Genomic DNA, 20321 nt, shown 5'->3' on the forward strand with positions numbered 1-20321 from the left:
AAAAGGAGGGAGAGAAGGAAGGAGGGAAAGAAAGAGAAAAGGAAGGAAAGAACAGAAGAAACCCAGGACGGAAGGAGGAAAGAAAGGAAAGGAAGGAAAGAAGGAAGAAAGGGAGGGCTTTTTGGGCCTTTAAGATCTGATAGGGCTGCATTTAACATGTCACCGTTTATCTGGCTCTGAGGTAACTCTCAGGCACCAGAGTCATAGCTTTGGCCTCACTGTCTTTGAAGAAGTTATGTTTTGTGTGCTTTTGAAAGTGGAGACAGCTGCAGTTACTGATCTATTGATGGATGAGTGGTTTCCTCCCATGAAGCTTTTGCAAAATTGATCAGACTCTTGGCAAGATTTGGGAAACCTTGGTTTTGTTACTGGATGGAATCTGAAAATATCACTGCTTTTTCTTTTCCTTTATATGTTTAAGCATTCCATTATTTTACTTGGATGGTAATCTGATTTTAGAGTTGGGCAAATCCTTTTATTTTAGGAACACACTGGTCTGAGAATGTCAACCTATAACCTGAGGGCTGGCCACCTGTTTTTTTCTCCCTAATTAATAGACTGTTTTTAAAGAGTACCGTCCACCCTCTGTATCTCTGGGTTCCACATCCATGGATTCAGTCAACCTCAGAAAATATTCAGAAAAAAAAATTCCACTGAGTTCCAGAAAGCAAAATTTAAATTTGCCTCACACGGAATACTATGTTGAATCCATGTAAATGAAATGATATGTAGGCTTTGTAACTAGTCTAGAGATAATTTAAAGTATACAAAAGGATGTACATAGGTTATATGCAAATACTCTAGGCCATTTTATATAAGGGACTTGAGTATCCATGGATTTTGATATCCAAGGGTGTCCTGGAACCAATCCCTCACAGATACTGAGAGGTGACTATAGTTTTAGGTTTACAGCAAAATTGAGCGGAGGCACAGAATGCCCACAGACCCCTTCCTCACCCCCAAACACAGTCTCTGCTGCCATCAGCATCCTGCACCAGTGTGGGACATTTGTTATAACTGATGAACCAACATTGAGCCATCATTATCACCTGAAGTCCATAGTTTACATTAGGGCCCATTCTTTGTGTTGTACCCTCTGTGGGTTTTGAAAACTCCTGTTTTTGTAAAGTTTTACTGGAACACAGCCACGCTCATTTGTTACACATTGTAGCTTTTGTCTGTCCACAACAGCAGAATTGATCATTGACAGAGACTATATGGCCCATAAAGCCAAAGACTTTTACTGTCTGGTCCTGTAGAGAACGTTTCTTGATCCCTGTTCTGAGACAAATCAGTTCCCTCTTTAAAGAACTGAGCAGTGATTGGTCTTATTTTCCATTTAAGTGGTAAAGCTCTGTTTCTTCTGTATGCTAGTAACAATAAACTGGCCAACTGGAGTGTGACTTTTGGGGTAGTGAAGACTTTTCCAGGTAATCAGGTGGTATATGTGTAGGATATCTGCCTCAGAGTGGAATTACCATATGAAAGCCTTTGACATTTTATAGCTTTAATTTATCCAGGGCTGTCAGCAAAATTGAATGGTATCAGTTTCTCCATAGCCCGGCCAAAATGAGGTTTTATGATTTTAATTGCATCATAGGCAATGTAGGAATGAAAAGTGCTTTTTCCTCTGCTTGGCTTTTTTGTCTGCTTTTTGTTCTGTGTAAAGTACCTTTGGCCATTTTGTAACCAGAATCTGGAGTTTTTATCATTTGCATGAATTCCTGTGTGTATTTGGCAAAGTAAGCTATTGTGCGGTGTAAATGTAGTTTCTTTCTTTGGCAAAGTAATTATCAAAGTATAAAATTAAAGACATTTGGAAAGAACTGCTATATTACCTACAATATAGGTGATTCATCTTTTTGTGTGTGTGTGATAGCCCTTCCAGCTTTGCCCGTATAGTTACGTATGTTAACACTGTATGTTGGTTTCCTTTTTATCTAGTGCACAGTCTGAGTTTTCATATGCTCAATATCACCTATATCATTTACAGTGCTTTTATCATGGTCAGATTTGTCACCTATAGCAGATTTTGTGAGCAGTTATTAAATCTCTCTGGAATCTGTTGCCATTTCTGATAAGCCTTTGTAGCTAACTCATTTTTGCCCTGTTTTACTGTCAACTTGCCCAACAATTATTAAGACCTCAGGCTTTTCATTTGAAACTTGGCTGTTTCTCTTTTATCTTGACTGTTTCTCTTGGATCATATGCTAAACTCTCAGAGTAGTTTGTATTTGTGGACTCTAGTCAACACGGCAACATTTTTTGATTTTAACTAAATATCACATTTTAACTTTGTAATTTATGTTGAAATTTGGTGAGGCAGTTCCTTATTTATTACTTTAAATTTTAAAGAATTCTTGCTTTTCTTGTGCACTAATTCTTCTTGATAAATTAGTCATTGTGCATGTTGAAGAGCATATCATCAAAAGTGTGCTAAGGGAACTGTGGGTGGGTTACATGGTGTTCTAGGGTTTCCATCTTTGTTATGTACTTGGCATTGAAATTAGCATTGAGGCTGGGCATGGTGGCTCATGCTTGTAATCCCAGCACTTTGGGAGGCCAAGGTGGGAAAACCACTTGAGGTCAGGAGTTTGAGACCAGCTTGGCCAACATGGTGAAACCTCATCTCTACTAAAAAAATACAAAACAAAAAAAAAATCATCCAGGAGTGGTGGCTCATGTGTATAGTCCCAGTTACTCAGGAGGCTGAGGTAGGAAAATCATTTGAACCTGGGAAGTGGAGGTTGCAGTGAGCTGAGATCGCGCCATTGTACTCCAGCCAGGGTGACAGAGTGAGATTCTGTTTCAAACAAACAAACAAAGGAAAAACTAGCATTGAAGTATTTGCAATTAGCCTATTTTGCTTTTATGGCAGGGAGGCTAGTTTACCGCTATACTTGCCTTCATGGGAGAGCTGGGTTTGATTGTGACCCATGGTGAGTGTCCTTCATATCCCTCAAGGAGAACCCTGTTCCTGGTCATTGTCTCACCTTAACTCTGAGATTATACCTTTTGCCGTAATGAATGGCACAAAAATTATAGTAAACTATTACATTTGCACAGATCAGCATTTATATTTCCTCTAATTGAATACTTAGGGTCCTAACTCAGCGGTATGTTATTTCCGTAAGGGCCACCTAAACAGTTGTGATTTTCTTTTCATTCTTGGATTTCATCTATGATTTTACTTAACCAGTTGAGTTATACTAGTGTTGCTTTCTCTCTTACCAGGGCATGGAGGTCATATATAATAGTCTCACTGTTGGGAAGAAATTATCATCTCTCTAACATTTTCCCCCACCATGAAGTTAAATATTTTGCCATGTGTTGCTGGCCAGAAAACAGTAGGGCCCTTTGAAATTTGTAAATTACTTATATTTTCCCACAATTGTTACATTTTCATGGACCAGAGAATACTCAGGCTTCTGTCTGAACCTTTTCTTGGATCTGTTCTAGCAGGGTATACTGTTTCCTTAAGCTTGCTAGCAGATATTTCTTAATACCTGCCTGTGAATTTTGTATAAATTTGGTTAATTTCTCCTCCTGATTCTGCTGTTAAATAGAAAGCTGAGTGGCTATTGCTATATTACTGTTCCTATATTGGTCATGTAATGTGCTCGTGTGAGCACGTTATTTGTAATAGACTCCTCTGGGAGGAAGCTTCTTGTCTCAGTACTGTATGTCTCCTGTTCTCTAGAAATTGCCCTTCATGGCCAGGGTACTGCTTCTTTTGTTAGAGCTTCTTACATATTCTCTACCATGTTATCTCTGGCCTATGTACTCCTACTCTTGTTTCTTTGACCTGAGCTTGACTTCAGTGAAGCTATTGGAGAAGAGAATTAAAATGGACTCTAGGCTGCGCACGGTGGTTCATGCCTGTAATCCCAACACTTTGGGAGGCCGAGGCAGTCGGATCACCTGAGGTCAGGGGTTTGGGACCAGCCTGGCAAAAATGGTGAAACCCCATCTCTAATTAAAAAAAAAAAATTAGCCAGGCATGTTGGCACGTGCCTGTAATCCCAGCTACTCAGGAGGCTGAGGCAGGAGAATTGCTTGAATCTGGGAGGTGGAGGTTGCAGTGAGCCAAAATTGTGCCACTGCATTCCAGCCTGGGCGTTGGAACGAGACTCCATCTCAAAAAAACAATGGACTTTATATGGCACCTGAAGAAGATTCAATAGATTCAACTAGCACTTACTGAGTACTTACCAACTAAAATAGGGTATCATTCAATTCTCGTAACAGCCATGCCCATTTTACCAGTTAGGAAACTGAAGTTCTGAGCAGGTAAGAAAATGACTCACACATGTAGTAGGTAGTAGAGCCAGGTGTCTGCCCACCTGATTGTCTTACCACCCTTTTATAGCAGAGAAAGTAGGTGACGGATTGGGTGGAGCATGTGAGCAAAACAAACTGGAGGAAAGGACCATCAAGTGCATCATCACCACTTGCCAAGCATTACCACATCCTGAAGCACAGTTAGCCGTTTCCTTCTTGAGTTTTTTTCAGTTTTCATTTTCCTCATTTAAGATCATCTAAAAGTGAAAGGGAAAAAAGAGAGCTGAGAACACTGAAAAGTCTCTTACAGAGTGCAAAGATGTTTGTGGTCAGTTTCCTAAGAGGTTGAAATAAAACTCAAAGGTGAAAATAAAGACTAACAGTACATGGGTAAATAAAAAATTGGGGATGCTTAATAGCCATTGTCTGGGCCTGAGGAGTTCTTTGATTTGTTTACCCTCGTTGAATTTTTTATGGTTAGATGCTAGTCCACGATTCTCAGTCCTGGCTGCTCATGAGAATCACCTGGGGAGCTCCTAAAATGAGTGACACCTGCTCTTTACATAAACCAATTAAATCAGTCGCTGCAGGTGGGGGTCTAGGTGTGGTGCTTTTGGGTTACCCAGGTGATTCTGGAAGAATAATATTCTTCCAGAGTTAAAACCACAATGTTAGATCTGGTGAAAGTTTTGCCCAAGAGCTATGAACCACTTTAGGGGATAGAGTCTGTGAGTGAGATGCTGAAGGTTAGCACTGAAGTAGCTCTGGAGTCTATCAGCCTTAGTTGAAAGTTCTGGATTTGGAATGAAATGGAAGCTAACAAGTATTGGGAAATTGCCAAGGCATAGTCATTGCCTTTGAGGCGCTCATAGATAAATGAGAAGCTGAGACAAATACATAAATTTATATATGCTAGCCAGAAGGATGTATCATATTATTTTGTGGTATCTTTTCTGCTGTCCCTACCTCTCCCTTAAAGGTTTTTGAAATAAGGGTGGTTTCTGGGAACATGTAAGGTGTTAACCCAATTGTCCTTTATCTGAAATGATGTTGGAGGCTTTCTAGATGGAGATCCCAAAGAGAAGAACAAAATGTAAATGTGCATACCCTTTTTCTTGACTTACACATTTTTTCCTCAGCTGTTTACTCTTAGCACTGCTCTCCAGAGTTGTCTTAGAATTTATATTAGTAGGCAAGGTTAGTGTCTACTAATGTAACTGTATAGAGAGACAAATGAAAATCTTAACCTCTTAGATTCATTCCGTGGGAACTTGAGCTTAGAGATTGATATGGTTTGGCTCTGTGTCCTGTGTCCCCACCCAAATCTCATGTTGAGTTATGATCTTCAGTGTTGGAGGAGGGGCCTGGTGGGAGATGATTGGATCATGGGGGCAGATTTCCCCCTTGCTGTTCTTATGATAGCGAGTGAGTTCTCGTGAGATCTGATTGTTTAAAAGTGTGTAGCACTTCCCCCTTTGCTCTTTCTTTCTCCTGCCAGCATGTGAATACGTGCTTGCTTCCCCTTTGCCACTGCCGTGATTATAAGTTTCCTGAGGCCTCCCCAGCCTTATGGAACTGTGATTTATAAAGGAAAGAGTCAATTAAACCTCCTTCCTTTATAAATTACTCGGTCTCAGGTAGTTCTTTCTAGCCACGAGAACACACTAATACAGAGATCATCTGTAATCTTCCCAATTTTACATGCAAAAAAGTAGAAGCCTCATGTAGGAAGAGACTGTCCCAATCATCAGCTAGTTGTTGACATAACATCTTGGCCACCTCTTCCAAAGGGAACCAGAAATTATTCTTTTTATGAGGCCAAGGGAACTTATATTTGTGTGCCACTCTCTGCTAAACACAATAGTAGTTAGCTGTAATTCTCACAGCATCCACATGAAGTAGGTGTTTCCATTTCTTGGATGAAGAGTCTAAAGCTGAGATAGTTTAAATCTCTTACCTAAGCAAAGTTAGGGGCAAAGCATGATTAAAATTCAGGTAGAGTGAGGGTTTTTTTCTTTTTTTGGCAGAGTCTTGCTTTGTCACCCAGGCTGGAGTACATGGTGCGATCTTGGCTTACTGCAACCTCCACCACCAGATTCAAGCGATTCTCCCAAGTAGCTGGGATTCAGGTGCCCATCACCATGCCTGGCTAATTTTTTGTAATTTTAATAGATACGGGGTTTCACCATGTTGTCCAGGCTGGTCTTGAACTCCTGACCTCAAGTAATCTGCCCACCTTGGCCTCCCAAAGTGCTGGGATTACAATTAAGATTGAGCTTTTAAACCTATGTTCTTTTCTGTTTGACATAGTATATCATTGCCCCCAATGCAATTCTTCATAGCAAACCTAGTCTTTATTAGCAATGCTGTGATTTTGTCTAAATGTATTCTGTTATGCAACCAGGAAATGGTATAATCTAATGCTTTTATTATTTCAGAACTATCAGATTGATGCCTACTCTGCTTACTTAGAATGAAATAATTCTACTTCTGAAAACCACTACTTGTTAGTCTTCATTATCATCTCTGGGAATATAAGACGCAGTATATACAGACTTGTACTCAAGTCTTAATTGCTAGTGCCTACTAGCAGTGTGAGCCTGGGCAAATCACTTAATCCCACTACACTTCAGTATCCTTATCTACAAAATAGAAATGATAGTGGCTAATCATAGGGTGGTTGCATTGATGAGATTGAGAACTGATGGCATAATGCATAACACATGGTACGTGCTTGGTAGATGTTGATTATGAATTTACTATGAGAAGTTAGTGACACAGCACTTCCTGGATGAAGTCAGCTTTCTGCTAAGAATAAGCTGGATAGGGAGCCTTAACCTTGAACATTAATTATTTTCAAGTTTGTTGGCTGAAGGTCCCAGCTGTGTAAAACTGATCATTTTCCAACAAACACAGCACTTTCAGCTCTTCTGTGCTTTGAGTGACTGGCTTTGAACTCTCTTTGATCACTGTAATGGCTAACTAAATGGCTTGCCTCATTTAACCTCCAAGATGGGTACAGTGTGACCATTAGCTAACTATACCTGCTTCCATGACAGCAAGGCATCCTGTAACTCACCAATTTACTCTTAGGACTAGATTCTAAACTCCCTTCTGGAATTAGGTTGATATGGATGCATGGCTGTGGCTGCATAGTGCCTGTTACTCGCATGCTTTGGCTGGTCCCTGCTTTATTTTTGACATCTGTTCTGAACACATCATGTCTCTTCTTTTCCACACTCTGACCCGACACACCATATTGACTTTTACTGCCACAGTATTATTGTCTTCCTACCTCTCTCTTGGCCCTTATAATTTTAAGGATTCGAATACCCTTAACCAAATAGCAGAATGAAATTGGCCTGTAAGAGGGATTTACCATTACCTGCAAATGTTATCTTGAACCCCTGAATTTTATTGGGTATGTTAAGTTTATAACTAAACTTATTGGGTGTTTTAATTTTCAGTTGCAATCAGAGGTTTTGTGTGTGTGTGTGTGCGCGCGCGCACGTGCGCGTGCATGCATGTGACGCAGGCTCTCACTCTGTCATCCAAGCTGGAGTGCAGTGGTATGATCTTGGCTCCCTGCAGCTTCAACCTCCCAGGCTCAAGCGAACCTTGTACTTCAGCCTCTGAGTACCTGGGACTACAGGTGCACACGGCCACATCCGGCTGATTTGTGTATTTTTTTGTAGAGACGGGTTTTCACCAAATGGCCCATGCTGGTCTCAAACTCCTGAGCTCAAGTGTTCCTCCCGACTTGGCCTCCCATTAGGATTACAAGTGTGAGCCACCGTGCCCCGCCAGGAAATTCTTGTTGTTCTTGAGACACAGTCTCACTCTGTCGCCCAGGCTGGAGTGCAGTGGAATGATCTCAGCTTACTGCAAGCTCCACCTCCCAGGTTCAAGTGATTCTCATGCCTCAACCTCCCAAGTAGCTGAGACTACAGACACATACCACCACACCTAGCTAATTTTTTTGTATTTTTAATAAAGGTGGGGTTTCACCATGTTGCCCAGGCTGGTCTCGAACACCTGAGCTCAAGTGATCCTCCCACCTTGGCTTCCCACTGGGATTACAGGTGTGAGTCACCGTGCCCAGCCAGGAAATATTTATTGAATACCTACAATGTACCAGGTATTGTACTAATGGACTTTTCAGTCCTTTGGGGAATCATGGTACAGGATGTAGAACTCGGTGACTGAGGCAATGGCAGAGGGGTTGCCCAAGCAGAGGGCACAACTTCTGGGCCCACAGAGAAATCCATTCACAGCTTGCTTTGGTTTTATGTGTTACACGGAGTGGTAGTTTTCTCACTAGTCTGTGTAGATATATGTTTCAAAAGAGCAGACAAACAGGATTTCTAAAGAGAGAGGATCAAGGGACTACTACCTTAATTAAGAACTCTGTTGCAATCACCTTGATACCCTATTTTCCTATTAGAAGAACAAAAATCATTACATGAAGGGTACCATGGGTGTCAGACCCCACTAGGAAGCTCTGCATGTAGAAGCATGTTTTGTGTGAGATTTTAGTATTTTTTTAAAGAATAGAATGATTCTAGTTATAACAAGATTTTTATTAGTTACTTTGCCATATTTGCTTTATGTTTTCCCTCTCCATCCATCCCTATTCCTCTCTCCCTCTCTTATATACACATGCTTTATGCTTTTTTGCTGAACCATTTGAGAATAAATTGCAAACATCATGCCTCTTTACCCCTAGATACTTCAGCATGTATGACCTCAGCTTAAGGGTTTTCTCCTAATAACCATGATACAGTTATTACCCTTGAGGAATTTATCATTGATATAAAAATAAAATGGAACATCTAAATTTCCCGTAATGGGGCTGGGCACAGTGGCTTACACTTATAATCCCAGCACTTTGAGAGGCCAAGGCAGGTGGATCATTTGAGGTCAGGAGTTCGAGACCAGCCTGGCCAACATGGTGAAACTCCATCTCTACTAAAAATACAAAAATTAGCTGGGTGTGGTGGCGCACATCTGTAATCCCAGAGACTCAGGAGGCTGAGGCAGGAGACTCTCTTGAACCCAGGAGGTGGAGGTTGCAGTGAGCTGGGATCTCGCTACTGCACTCCAGCCTGGGCGACAGAGCAAGACTCTGTCTCAAAAAAATAAAACTAAATAAAAATGAATTTCTCGTCATGGCTGCCAGTTCCTGTATTGGACAGCTCGCGTCTGGAACACTCTCAGAAGGCACTGCAGTAGAGGAGGCTGCTGAGCATAGTGCAGCAGAGCCCAGGGGTCAGGGGGCAGGAGACTCTCACCTCAGCAATGCAGTAGACCACTAGTGGGTGGGAGTGACAGGAAGCCTGGCTGGGTGCAAGCAGGAGAATGAACTAAAAGTCTGCAGACAGAAGGGCCACCCTCCACCCTGACCTTCACAACGTTAACAGCTGGCAGTTACCCTTATCAGCAAGATAAAGGACAAAGGGAGTTCTTCTCTAAAGACACTGATGGAACTATTTCAGGAGAATCAGGGGAGCTGGTGTGGTGTTGGTGCTCATTGAAAAGCCCCATGTAATCAGGAATTCAGGGAGCTCACCCCTCCAAGAGCTACCCCCCAGGGCTCCTAGTTAGTCTTTAGCCTGTTTGCCTCCCAAACCTGACTGAACCAAAAATCACCATGCATCTGAGGGAATCCTACAATGAGAAAGAGACTAACAAAGGCAGAAAAATGGACATTAACCCCAGAACAGACAAAATCTGGCCAGAAAATAGTGCTTTAAAATCGAATTTGAAATCCGGGCTTGGTGGCTCATGTCTATAATCTCAGCACTTTGGGAGGCTGAAGTGGGTGGATTGCCTGAGGTCAGGAGTTAGAGACCAACCTGACCAACATGGAGAAACCCCGTCTCTACTAAAAATACAAAATTAGCTGGGTATGGTGGCACATGCCTGTAATCCCAGCTACTTGGGAGGCTGAGGCAGGAGAATCGCTTGAACCCGGGAGGTGGAGGTTGCAGTGAGCTGAGATCATGCCATTGTACTCCAGCCTGGGCAGCAAGAGTGAAACTGTCTCAAAATAAATAAATAAATTGAATAATAAGTCATTTACAACCCCTCATTAACATCTTAGAGAAGATTGCATTTTCCAAGATGGCCATGAGGATAGTTTTCTATGGTGTGATTTTGGCACCCCTCTGCCGAGAGAGGGAGTTGAAATTTCCTTCCCCTGGAGTCTAGACAGGCTCTGGCTACTTAGCTTAATTGTAGTCATGCAGCTGGCAGTCGTAGGCCAGCTGTGTGACTTCTGAGCCTGGGTCATAAAAGGCCATGCGGCTGCTGTCTTCTTACTGAAGTGGTGTAAGGATCCAACTAGCCCAAGGCTGCCGTGATGAAGAGACCACCTCAAGCTGCTCAGACAGGCAGTTTTAGTTATTAAGTCATCTGGCCCAAGCATGACTTACGAGTGAAGGGGCCCTTGAATGCTTCCAGACCCCAAGATCTAGTCACCCTGCAGCCTTCGAGTTTTCCCAGCTGAGGCCCAGATAAGCCATCCCTTCTGCAACCTGTAAGGCTGTGAGTATCATAATACAGACATTGGGCTGAAAGGAGTCCTGTAATATCTGGACGTTTTAGGGCATTGAATTTGATAGGGAGTAAAGTGTGTGCGAATCCCTAGTCTTTGGCTCTTCATCTCTGAAGTTTCTGACTCACTCTTTTTGTTTTTGTTTTTGCTTTTTGAAATGAGGTCTCTGTCACCTAGGCACTGCAGACTCAGCCTCCCGGCTCAAGCGATCCTCCTGCCTCAGTCTCCCAAGTAGCTGGAACTATAGTCATACACCACCATGCCCAGCTAATTTTTAATTTTTTCTTGTAGAGACTGGGTCTCCCTATGTTGCCTGGGCTGGTGTTGAACTCCTGGACTCAAGCAGTCCTCTTGCCTCAGCCTCCCAAAGTGCTGGCATTGCAGACATAACTGACTCACTGTTATTAATAAGAATAACCAAAACATGGTCTGGCCTAGAGTGGAGGCAGCCGCAAGTTTGGCAGATTCCAAATCTGCAACCTATTTTTATCTCGGAATGAATTTTCGTGAACAAAGGAAAACTCTTAAGCTCTTAAGGCAGGGAGAAACTGCTCATGAAGCAAAACAAACATCTTAAAAGTAGAAACTAAGTTTTCAAAAAAGTGATTCCTTGAAGGACATTCATTTGGTAGGTCTCCATTCACACATGTCAGGTTGTTTCTCCTGAAGGACTATTCAATTAATCATTGTTTAACCCTAATAACTCCCAAAATTAATGACTTATGATTCTAAAATTCAGTGTTTTCAAAAGATTGAAATCTTATAACTACAACTGCATAAAAGAAGTCAAAGAGCTCACCTTCACACATGGACATAAACACAGGAACAACAGATACTGCAGACTACTAGATGGGGGAAGGAAGTTGGTGCGGGTTGAAAAACTACCTATTAGGGGCCAGGCGCAGTAGCTCATGCCTGTAATCCCAGCACTTTGGAAGGCTGAGGTGGGCAGATCATGAGATCGAGAGATTGAGACCATCCTGGCCAACATGGTGAAACTCCGTCTCTACTAAAAATGCAAAAATTAGCCAGGTGTGGTGGCACGTGCCTGTAGTCCCAGCTACTCCGGAGGCTGAGGAAGGAGAATTGCTTGAACCTGGGAGGTGGAGGTTGTAATGAGCTGAGATTGTGCCACTGCACTCCAACTGGGGTGACAGAGAGACTCTGTCTTAAAAAACAAACCAACAAACAACAACAAAAAACTACTTATTGGGTACTGTGCACACTACCTGGGGGCAGCATACTCATGGAACAAACCTGTGCATGCACTCTCTATATTTAAAATAAAAGTGGAAAAATTTTTTTAAAAAGAGCTCACCTTAAAATAATATATTCTCAGTTATATTTTACCAATTTTAACATGGTTAATGGGAAAAATCCATTGCCAACTCAGATATTTAGTTGGTGATATTAATCAAAAGCCTTTAGTTGATGATATTAATAACAATTATCACAATGAGCTTGATCATTCTGTTGGGGTTTTTTGGTGCCTTGCTGGTAATTTTTCCATGTATTGCTCTTTATCTCATTATTGCCACTCTGAAACCACCCCTCACCCCCCACCAACTACTAAAGCTGAACAATGGACAAAGAAAGCCTTCAAGTAACCTAGACAGAGGAGACTCTACATTTTAGGAGGCATGGTCTCTGTTGATTGAAGACAGTATAAAATATGTCCTTAGCCTCTGCTTTAATTAAAATGTACTTATTGTCAATCGCTTGAACCAGGGAGGCAGAGGTTGCACTGAGCTGAGATCATGCCATTGCACTCCAGCCTTGGCAACAAGAGCAAACCTCCGTCTCAAAAAAAAAATACTTATTATCAGGTGACTTGATTACCTGAAAAAATAATTATTTTTTTCTACTGCCTGTAAATTAGTCAAAAAGAGGATTAAAGCCAAGCCAGGGTTATCAGCCACTATGAAAACCAGGTATAAAGAATTATGTCTGTGAACTCCTGCTCTCAGTAGGCTAGTTAAATGCTCTTAGCTACCTCCTGGTCCCACCACAGGGAAGGCTCCCTGCATTAAATCGAAAGTCATTTGTATTTCCGTGTCTATTCACCCGAGGTCTTGCTGAATGTGAAGCTACATGGAACCTTTCTAGACAAAGCAAATCATACTTTCTGGGAATATAGTAATTACCTCCAACTTCCCAATAAAAGAACAAAGTATAAAAAGCAGAGGCCGGCTCTGTCCTGCTAACCTAGTGACCCAGTGGGAAGAGATTTTCTTATTCCAATAATTCCAAGTAGAGAGTGTCATTGACCCATTTGGGGTCTCACCCCTACTTCTAGGGGAATGGAACACTCTGATTGGCCAGGCCTGTGTCATATGCTAATTTCTAGAGCCAGGGAAATAAAGTCTGAGGATTCAGGATGGGGTGAAAGGTGGTTGCTTAAAGGAAAATGCAATACAGTTAGCAGAAGAAGGAGAAATGAATGGTCTGTTCTGTTTGGGCAAAACAAGAAATGCCCATTACTGTGAGGGACCGTTGAAGTCTGGACTCTTAAGTGGGTTTTTGCTGATTTCCTGGGTGCATGCTAGGGTGATGGGGCTTGATGGGATAGTGGAGAGATGATGTAAAAATAATAAACAATACATACCTTCAAAAAAAAAAAAAAGAACAGAGGCCGGGCATGGTGGCTCACACCTGTACCCTTACACTTTGGGAGGTCTAGGCGGGTGGATCACCTGAAGTCAGGAGTTCGAGACCACCCTGGCCAACATGATGAAACCCTGTCTCTACTAAAAATACAAAAATTAGCTGGGTGTGGTGCATGCCTATAATCCCAGCTACTCAGGAGGCTGAGGCAACAGAATCGCTTGAACCCAGGAGGTGGAGGTACTCCAGCCTGGGTGATGGAGCAAGACTGTCTCAGAAAGAAAAAAAAAGAAGAGAATGAAAGGATCGTCAAATTTAGGAGAAAAACAGAAGAAATGTACATGTGTGTATTTGATGAGTCTAATGACCTGTTTGTATACACTAAGTCAGAATTTTCTAACCCCCCTCACCTGCTCCTTTGTCAACTGTGAACTGATACCAGGGAAAAACTGAATTGGTAAATTTGAATAGGATGATGTGTACTGAGAAATGCAGAATAAAAATAGGAAGTCAAAATTAAGGAATGTAGAGAAGCCAAGTAAGTAGGGAAAAAATGAAGTCAAATAATTGGAAAGCAGAACTGGAAAATGCACAATATAACAGAAGACTTACAAAAGCAGAGCCCTTTGGCGAGGACATTTATTTAAAACCAAAATGTTTTTCTTGGTAAGTTTGTTATTAAAAAAAAAAAAAAAAGGTTGTTAGAACCTTTTGATTTAAACTGAGTATCTGGCATTAATACATAGGAAAGATACTTTCAACGTATATGAAGAAAGCACAGAAAGATTATAAAAATCAGACATTTCATACTAATTTTTAGGCTAATTAACTAAAAAAGGCTTATCCTCGTATTTGAGCTGATATATAATTAAGGTATCTGAGTACAAAGAATTTGTCCCCAAACCTAATGTAGAATGTAACAGACAAAACCTGAGATTTTTCAGCTATTCTTTTTAAACAATACAAACTTCTGGACCGGGCGCGGTGGCTCATACCTGTAATCCCAGCACTTTAGGAGGCTGAGGGGGGCAGATCACTTGAGGTCAGGAGTTGGAGACCAGCCTGTTCAACATGGCAAATGTCATCTTTACTAAAAATACAATAATCAGCCAGGCATGGTGATGGGCGCCTGTAATCCCAGCTACTCAGGAGGCTAAGGCAGGAGAATCCCTTGAACCCACGGGGCGGAGGTTGCAGTGAGCTGAGATCGCACCACTGCATTGTAGCCTGGGTGACAGAGAAAAATTGTGTCAAAAAAAAAACAACAAAGAAAAAAAACAAACTTCTGAAGCCATTATCTATTCTTTGAATAAATCATCGTGAAGCTACCATAGGTGAGGCACTCTAGTATGTGCTATGGGGGATACAGAGACAGATAAAAGTTTCTTTCCACATGAGTTTTATAACAGGCTGATAATCCAAGGAAGCTTGAAGAAAATGCTTCCTGAAGTTTGGTTCTTTTAGACCATTTAAAGCTGGTAGTTGAGTTTTAATTATTGCAGAATCTTCAGATGATCCCAGGGAATGGGTTCTCAGGGCGACTAAGTTTGTGAATGCTGTAGTCAAGAATCGAACCCTAATCTAACCTCGGCATCTGACTTTGTCATTATCGCCCTCCAGGATCATAGGCTTTTCTCTGAATCCTGAACTCCAAAAAACTCTGAAAATTGAATTTATTTTTCTTATATTTGCTGCCAAAATTCATTTTTGTGGCAAAAGCAGACTGGAACTGACTTGATTCCATAGTCTTTATCCTACTTGGTGGAAATGTTCATGTGTTTCACTGCAGCTATGTTGTGGCTCTCTAATACCCTGTATTGTACAATGTATGGTATAGAATACTTTTTACCTTCCTAAAATTGGAAAACCTTTTAATTCTGAAACCATCTAGGTCTGCAAGTTTCAGGGAAGAGATGAGAACCTGGCTGTGGCCACCTCACGCCTGCCAGCTAGCTCTCACTGCTCATGGCATGCTTGTATCCTGTGGCTCCTAGCAGGCTGCCAACTTGGAAATTTAAATATGTATACTTTCATTATCCCAAAAAACTCATAATTGTGAAAAAATTATTAGTTCATACTGATACTCCCAGTTCCAGTTTAACAGCAGAGTTCTACTTCTTCCCTACTTCTTCCTGTTAAAGAAAAAAAATTGACTGGGTGCAGTGGCTCACACCGGTAATCCCAGCACTTTGGGAGACTGATGCGGGCATATCACCTGAGGTCAGTTCAAGACAAGCCTGGCCAACATGGTGAAACCCCATCTCTACTAAAAATACAATAATTAGCTTGGCGTGGTAGTGGGTGCCTGTAATCCCAGCTACTTGGGAGGCTGAGGCAGGGAGAATTGCTTGAACCCGGGAGGCAGAGGTTGCAGTGAGCCAAGATCACGCCATTACTCTCCAGCCTGGGTGAGAGTGAGACTTCGACTCAAAAACAAACAAACAAAAAATTATCTGATACTTGTTAAAGATGGTAGAGAAGGCTTTATTCAAGAGGAACCACTACAGTGGAAAATTTGCAGTAGTAGGGAGAGATCAGGCTGAACTCCAAATGCAACAAGGAGAAGTGGAAATTTATAGCTAAGAGGCAGGGTGTGGGTCAATGAGTAGAAAGTTACTAAGAGAAAAAATCCAGGTTGGAGGGGATTCTTGGTGAAAGAAGGCCAGGGTGATAAGATACGGAAGGTAGGGGGACCAGACACCAAGGATAGGGGATTTTCACTAAAATGACCTAGCAGGATTTTTGCTAAGACCTGGACTAAGCAGGTCAAGATAGAACCCAAAGTCGAGGCCTCGTCAAAAAGAGGACTCAGAGCCGGGCGCAGTAGCTCACACCTGTAATCACAGCACTTTGGGAGGGTGAGGCAGGAGGATCACTTGAGCCCAGGAGCTTGAGACCAGCCTGGGCAACATGGCGAAACCGCATCTTTACTATAAATGCAAAAATTAACCGGGTGTGGTGTGCCCATAGTCCCATCTACCTGGGAGGCTGAGGTGGGAGGATCACTTGAGCCCAGGAAGTTGAGGCTGTAGTAAACTGTGATTGTGCCACTGCACTGCAGCCTGGGTGACAGAGTGAGACCCTGTCTTGAAAAAAAAACCCAAAAAACCCAGAAGAACCTGGTTCAAGTTTGGTCAAAGGAGAGAGTCTTTGTCATCCCACAGTGAGAGCATCAATGTTTCTTTTGTGATTTAAAGATAATTTTCTTTCTCTTTAACCAGGATGCAAAGTATTTCTCCTGGCATGTGAAAAGCTAGACTTATATTTTAACTTAGATAATAGGGACTTCATTTTATAATGACATTCACCGTGATAAATATCAGCATTTTTAGGCCATTTAAAATTGAAATTATATTCATACAGAACCTTTTAGGGGTAATATACAGATGCTCCTTTGAGCATCTGTATATTAGTTGAGTTTTAATTATTGCAACTCAAAAATATTGTAACTCAAAAATGCAGTTGGCCGGTAGCAATGGCTCACGCCTGTAATGCCAGCACTTTGGGAAGCCATGGTGGGTAGATCGCATGAGGCCAAAAGTTTGAGACCAGCCTGGCCAACATGGTGAAACCCTATCTCTACGAAAAACACAAAAATTAGCTGAGCATTGTGGTGGGCACCAGTAATTCCAGCTACTCAGGAGACTGAGGCACGAGAATTGCTTGAACCCGAGGTGGGAGCGGGGCGGGGGCAGTAGATGTTGCAGTGAGCCGAGATCGTGCCGCTGCACTGTAGCCTGGGTGAATGAGGGAGACTCTGTCTCAAAAAGAAAAAAAGAAAAAAAAGAAAGAAAAAGCACTCAATAATTAGATAAACCCATCATAAAGTCAAAAGATTGAACAATCAAAAAATCCTAAGTTGAACTGTTTTAAATTGGGGACTGTCTCTATATTATTCAAAGCAAAATGACCAAAGATTTTTTTTTTTTTTTTGAGACGGAGTTTTGCTCCTGTTTTCCAGGCTGGAGTGCAGTGACACGATCTCTGCTCACTGCGACCTCCACCTCCTGGGTTCCAGCAATTCTCCTGCTTCAGCCTCCCAAGTAGGTGGGACTACAGGTACCCGCCACTACGCCCGGCTAATTTTTTGTATTTTTAGTAGAGACAGGGTTTCACTGTATTAGCCAGGATGATTTTCATCTCCTGACCTCGTGATGCACCCACCTGGGCCTCTCAAAGTGCTGGGATTACAGGCGTGAGCCACCAAGCCTGGCCCCAGAGTCATTTTAAATGTTAATTGCCTAAGGCCAATTGAATGTGTATAGAATAGATGTTGGAAGGTCATTTCGGAGCCATTACACCACTTCCCCTCTTACTTGAAGTGGGTATTTGGGGATTAAGGTACTTATCACAGTGAAAGTGTGAAGAGGAAAAGTGAAATAATCATCAATTAGTTAAGAGATTTACCGCTTCAGTATACTCACTTAGAATGAGGGAAATGAGGGATGGATTATTTCAGACTTTATCTTTTATTCTAACTTTTTTGAGAATGGAGAAGGGGGTCAGGGATGAGTGGGGAAGAAAGGTTCTGCAGATGACCTTCAAGAGTAGGTTCTTTTTCTCAAGTTTTATTTGATAGGGAGAGCAAATGAATAAACCAGAATGTGACTGGAAGTGTTAGAAAATTGGATTTACTTCTGAATCTCTGATTTGCTGCCTTTATAACATATGGAAGAATAAGGAGAGTTTGGAGGAGAAAACTGTTAGATGAGCTCTGCTCGTCTTTCTCTGGGCCTGGCCACGATGTTACCCATTTCTGAGCAGCCTGCAGGTGATATGGAGTGGCTAAGAGGCCTAGGCAGAGCAAGGGAGATGGGATGGACCCCTCAATATCACAGAGATCAGAAAGACCAGTGTTTATCCAACACTTGCTCCATGTCAGGCTTCATGCACAGTATCACATTTAGTCCTTATGCAAACTAGTTTGAACCCCGTTTTACAGATTAAGACAGTTGAGACTCAGAAGTGCAGAAGCTTCCCAAACGTTTCACAACCTGCAAATGGAGGATTTAGGGCTGGAGGACGTTTCTGTCTCCAAAGCTCATGCCTTTTCTATCAGGCCCTCCACCCCCAGCCACCATGGAATTTCCAGCAGGGCTGGGGGTTGCAGGCCAGGCTGATGAACTCTTCCTGTCACATGGCAGCAGAGGGAGGAGCTCAGGTTTCCTCTTTTAAGTGGCCAGGTATGTTTCCTCTCATGGTGTTTTGTTTATGTAAATTTGATGCACAACCAGCTCAGGGAAGCCTCCCAGAAGGCACTGACCTCCTTCCTTATGATCAACCCACATTTTACCCTCTCCGATGTGGCACAGTAGATCACTCTGCCTCTGAGTACACTCAGGAGATAGTTTCTCTGGCATGTTTCTCTGGCACATGCCAGCCCTGTGTCTCAGTCAGAGCCTCTCCTCTGGAATCACAGAGTCCCTGAGGCCTGTGGCTACTTCCCAGAGAGGCAGAACTATGGTTCCTGAAGAAACACAGGGGAGGAAAATCTTAGGAAGCAGTTGGCACACACAGTAGGTGAATACTTGTGGAATGAATGGATCCATTGCCTCCTGGAAACCCCTATGAACAGGAGTGGATTTACATGTTGCATTACCTTTGTACTTGGCAGTTTTCCCACAGTGTTTATTTGAAAACAAGTTCAGATTATATCCCAGGCCACTTTTATATTGCCACTGGTAACACTAGGAACGTTTTTGTGTTAAGAAAAAAAAACTGCTTTCAATGTTGCCTCTTGTAATGAATGTTCTTTTTCTCTGCTAATTAAATTATTTTCTTGAACTTGCTATTTCAAAGGATAAAAATTCAACTAGAGATGGTAGGATTATTTAATTTTATCTTCCCAACCAGTAGTAACCATGTTACCCTGGAAGCACTTTATTTCTCCATCTGTTAGACTATAAAATCATGGAACATTTTTCATGTCTTAATAGGGAGAGATAATGCATGTGAGAAAACTTCATACATGTTTCTACGAAAGGAACTTCCCGTGCGACTGGCTAACACAATGAGAGAAGTTAATCTTCTGCCGGATAATTTACTTAACCGCCCTTCAGTGGGATTGGTTCAGAGCTGGTAAGTAAACAATGTGGCTTAAAATGGATCTTCCCACAATGCTGTGAACATTTGGCAGCGGGACCATTCTCTGTAAAAGTGCACAAACTGCCCGTCTGGGAATGAGTCATTTGGGATAGCTGGGTTTTCCATGCAATTAAAAGTTGGTTTTTTTTTTCCTTATTGAGCTGTTCATTTTAAAGTTTTAATGAAAATGCTTGTACGTTGTGCTTTCTTGACACTTTCTTAAGTTTTTCTTGTGTGTAGTGGGATTGCAGTTCTTCAGACAGGATGTTTGCTGCTTTTATCAAGTGTTAACCTTGCTCCTTTTGTTTTCCTTGTAAAGACATTCCTTGAAGGCAGTACTTATGGTAGAACAGATTTAAGTCACTTAAAGGGGAGCTTCAGGTTGGAAAAATATCAGTTCCCTGCTGTATTTTATTTGCTCCATGAAAAGTGTGAAAAAGTTTGACAGTGTAACATAAACTTAAATCAGTTATAGTTCTGATACCTTAAAGCATATGTCATTTAACTGAAGAAGTTGAATTTGTGATGCAAAGTTACCCCCTGGGTAAGCAGAGTGAGACTAATGAATGGTAGGATGTAAAAGCAAGTGCTGTGTTTTTAGAAAGGGACTTGCATATACAGCATTTGAGAAACATTTGCAGGTCTACTCTATGTTTTAAAAGCAAGGTAGAGGCCAGGCATGGTGGGTCACGCCTGTAATCCCAGCACTTTGGGAGGCCAAGGTGGGCAGATCACTTGAGGTCAGGAGTTTGAGACCAGCCTGGCCAACATGGTGAAAGCCTGTCTCTACTAAAAA

The 20321-nt window shown here is 42.0% G+C and overlaps 1 protein-coding gene across 2 annotated transcripts in view; it reads left to right on the plus strand.

Annotated features, from left to right (window-relative positions):
• PDK3 (pyruvate dehydrogenase kinase 3) overlaps window positions 1-20321 on the plus strand; it is an 81645-nt gene that overhangs the window by 9341 nt on the left and 51983 nt on the right. For both annotated transcript variants that reach the window (XM_017516460.2, XM_017516459.2), the window contains exon 2: window positions 19378-19519. In XM_017516460.2, the coding sequence (XP_017371949.1) occupies window positions 19378-19519 (142 nt within the window). The remainder of the gene's footprint in view (window positions 1-19377; window positions 19520-20321) is intronic.

This window comes from Cebus imitator, unplaced genomic scaffold, assembly GCF_001604975.1.
Source record: "Cebus imitator isolate Cc_AM_T3 unplaced genomic scaffold, Cebus_imitator-1.0 Scaffold589, whole genome shotgun sequence".
Lineage (NCBI taxonomy): Eukaryota > Metazoa > Chordata > Mammalia > Primates > Cebidae > Cebus > Cebus imitator.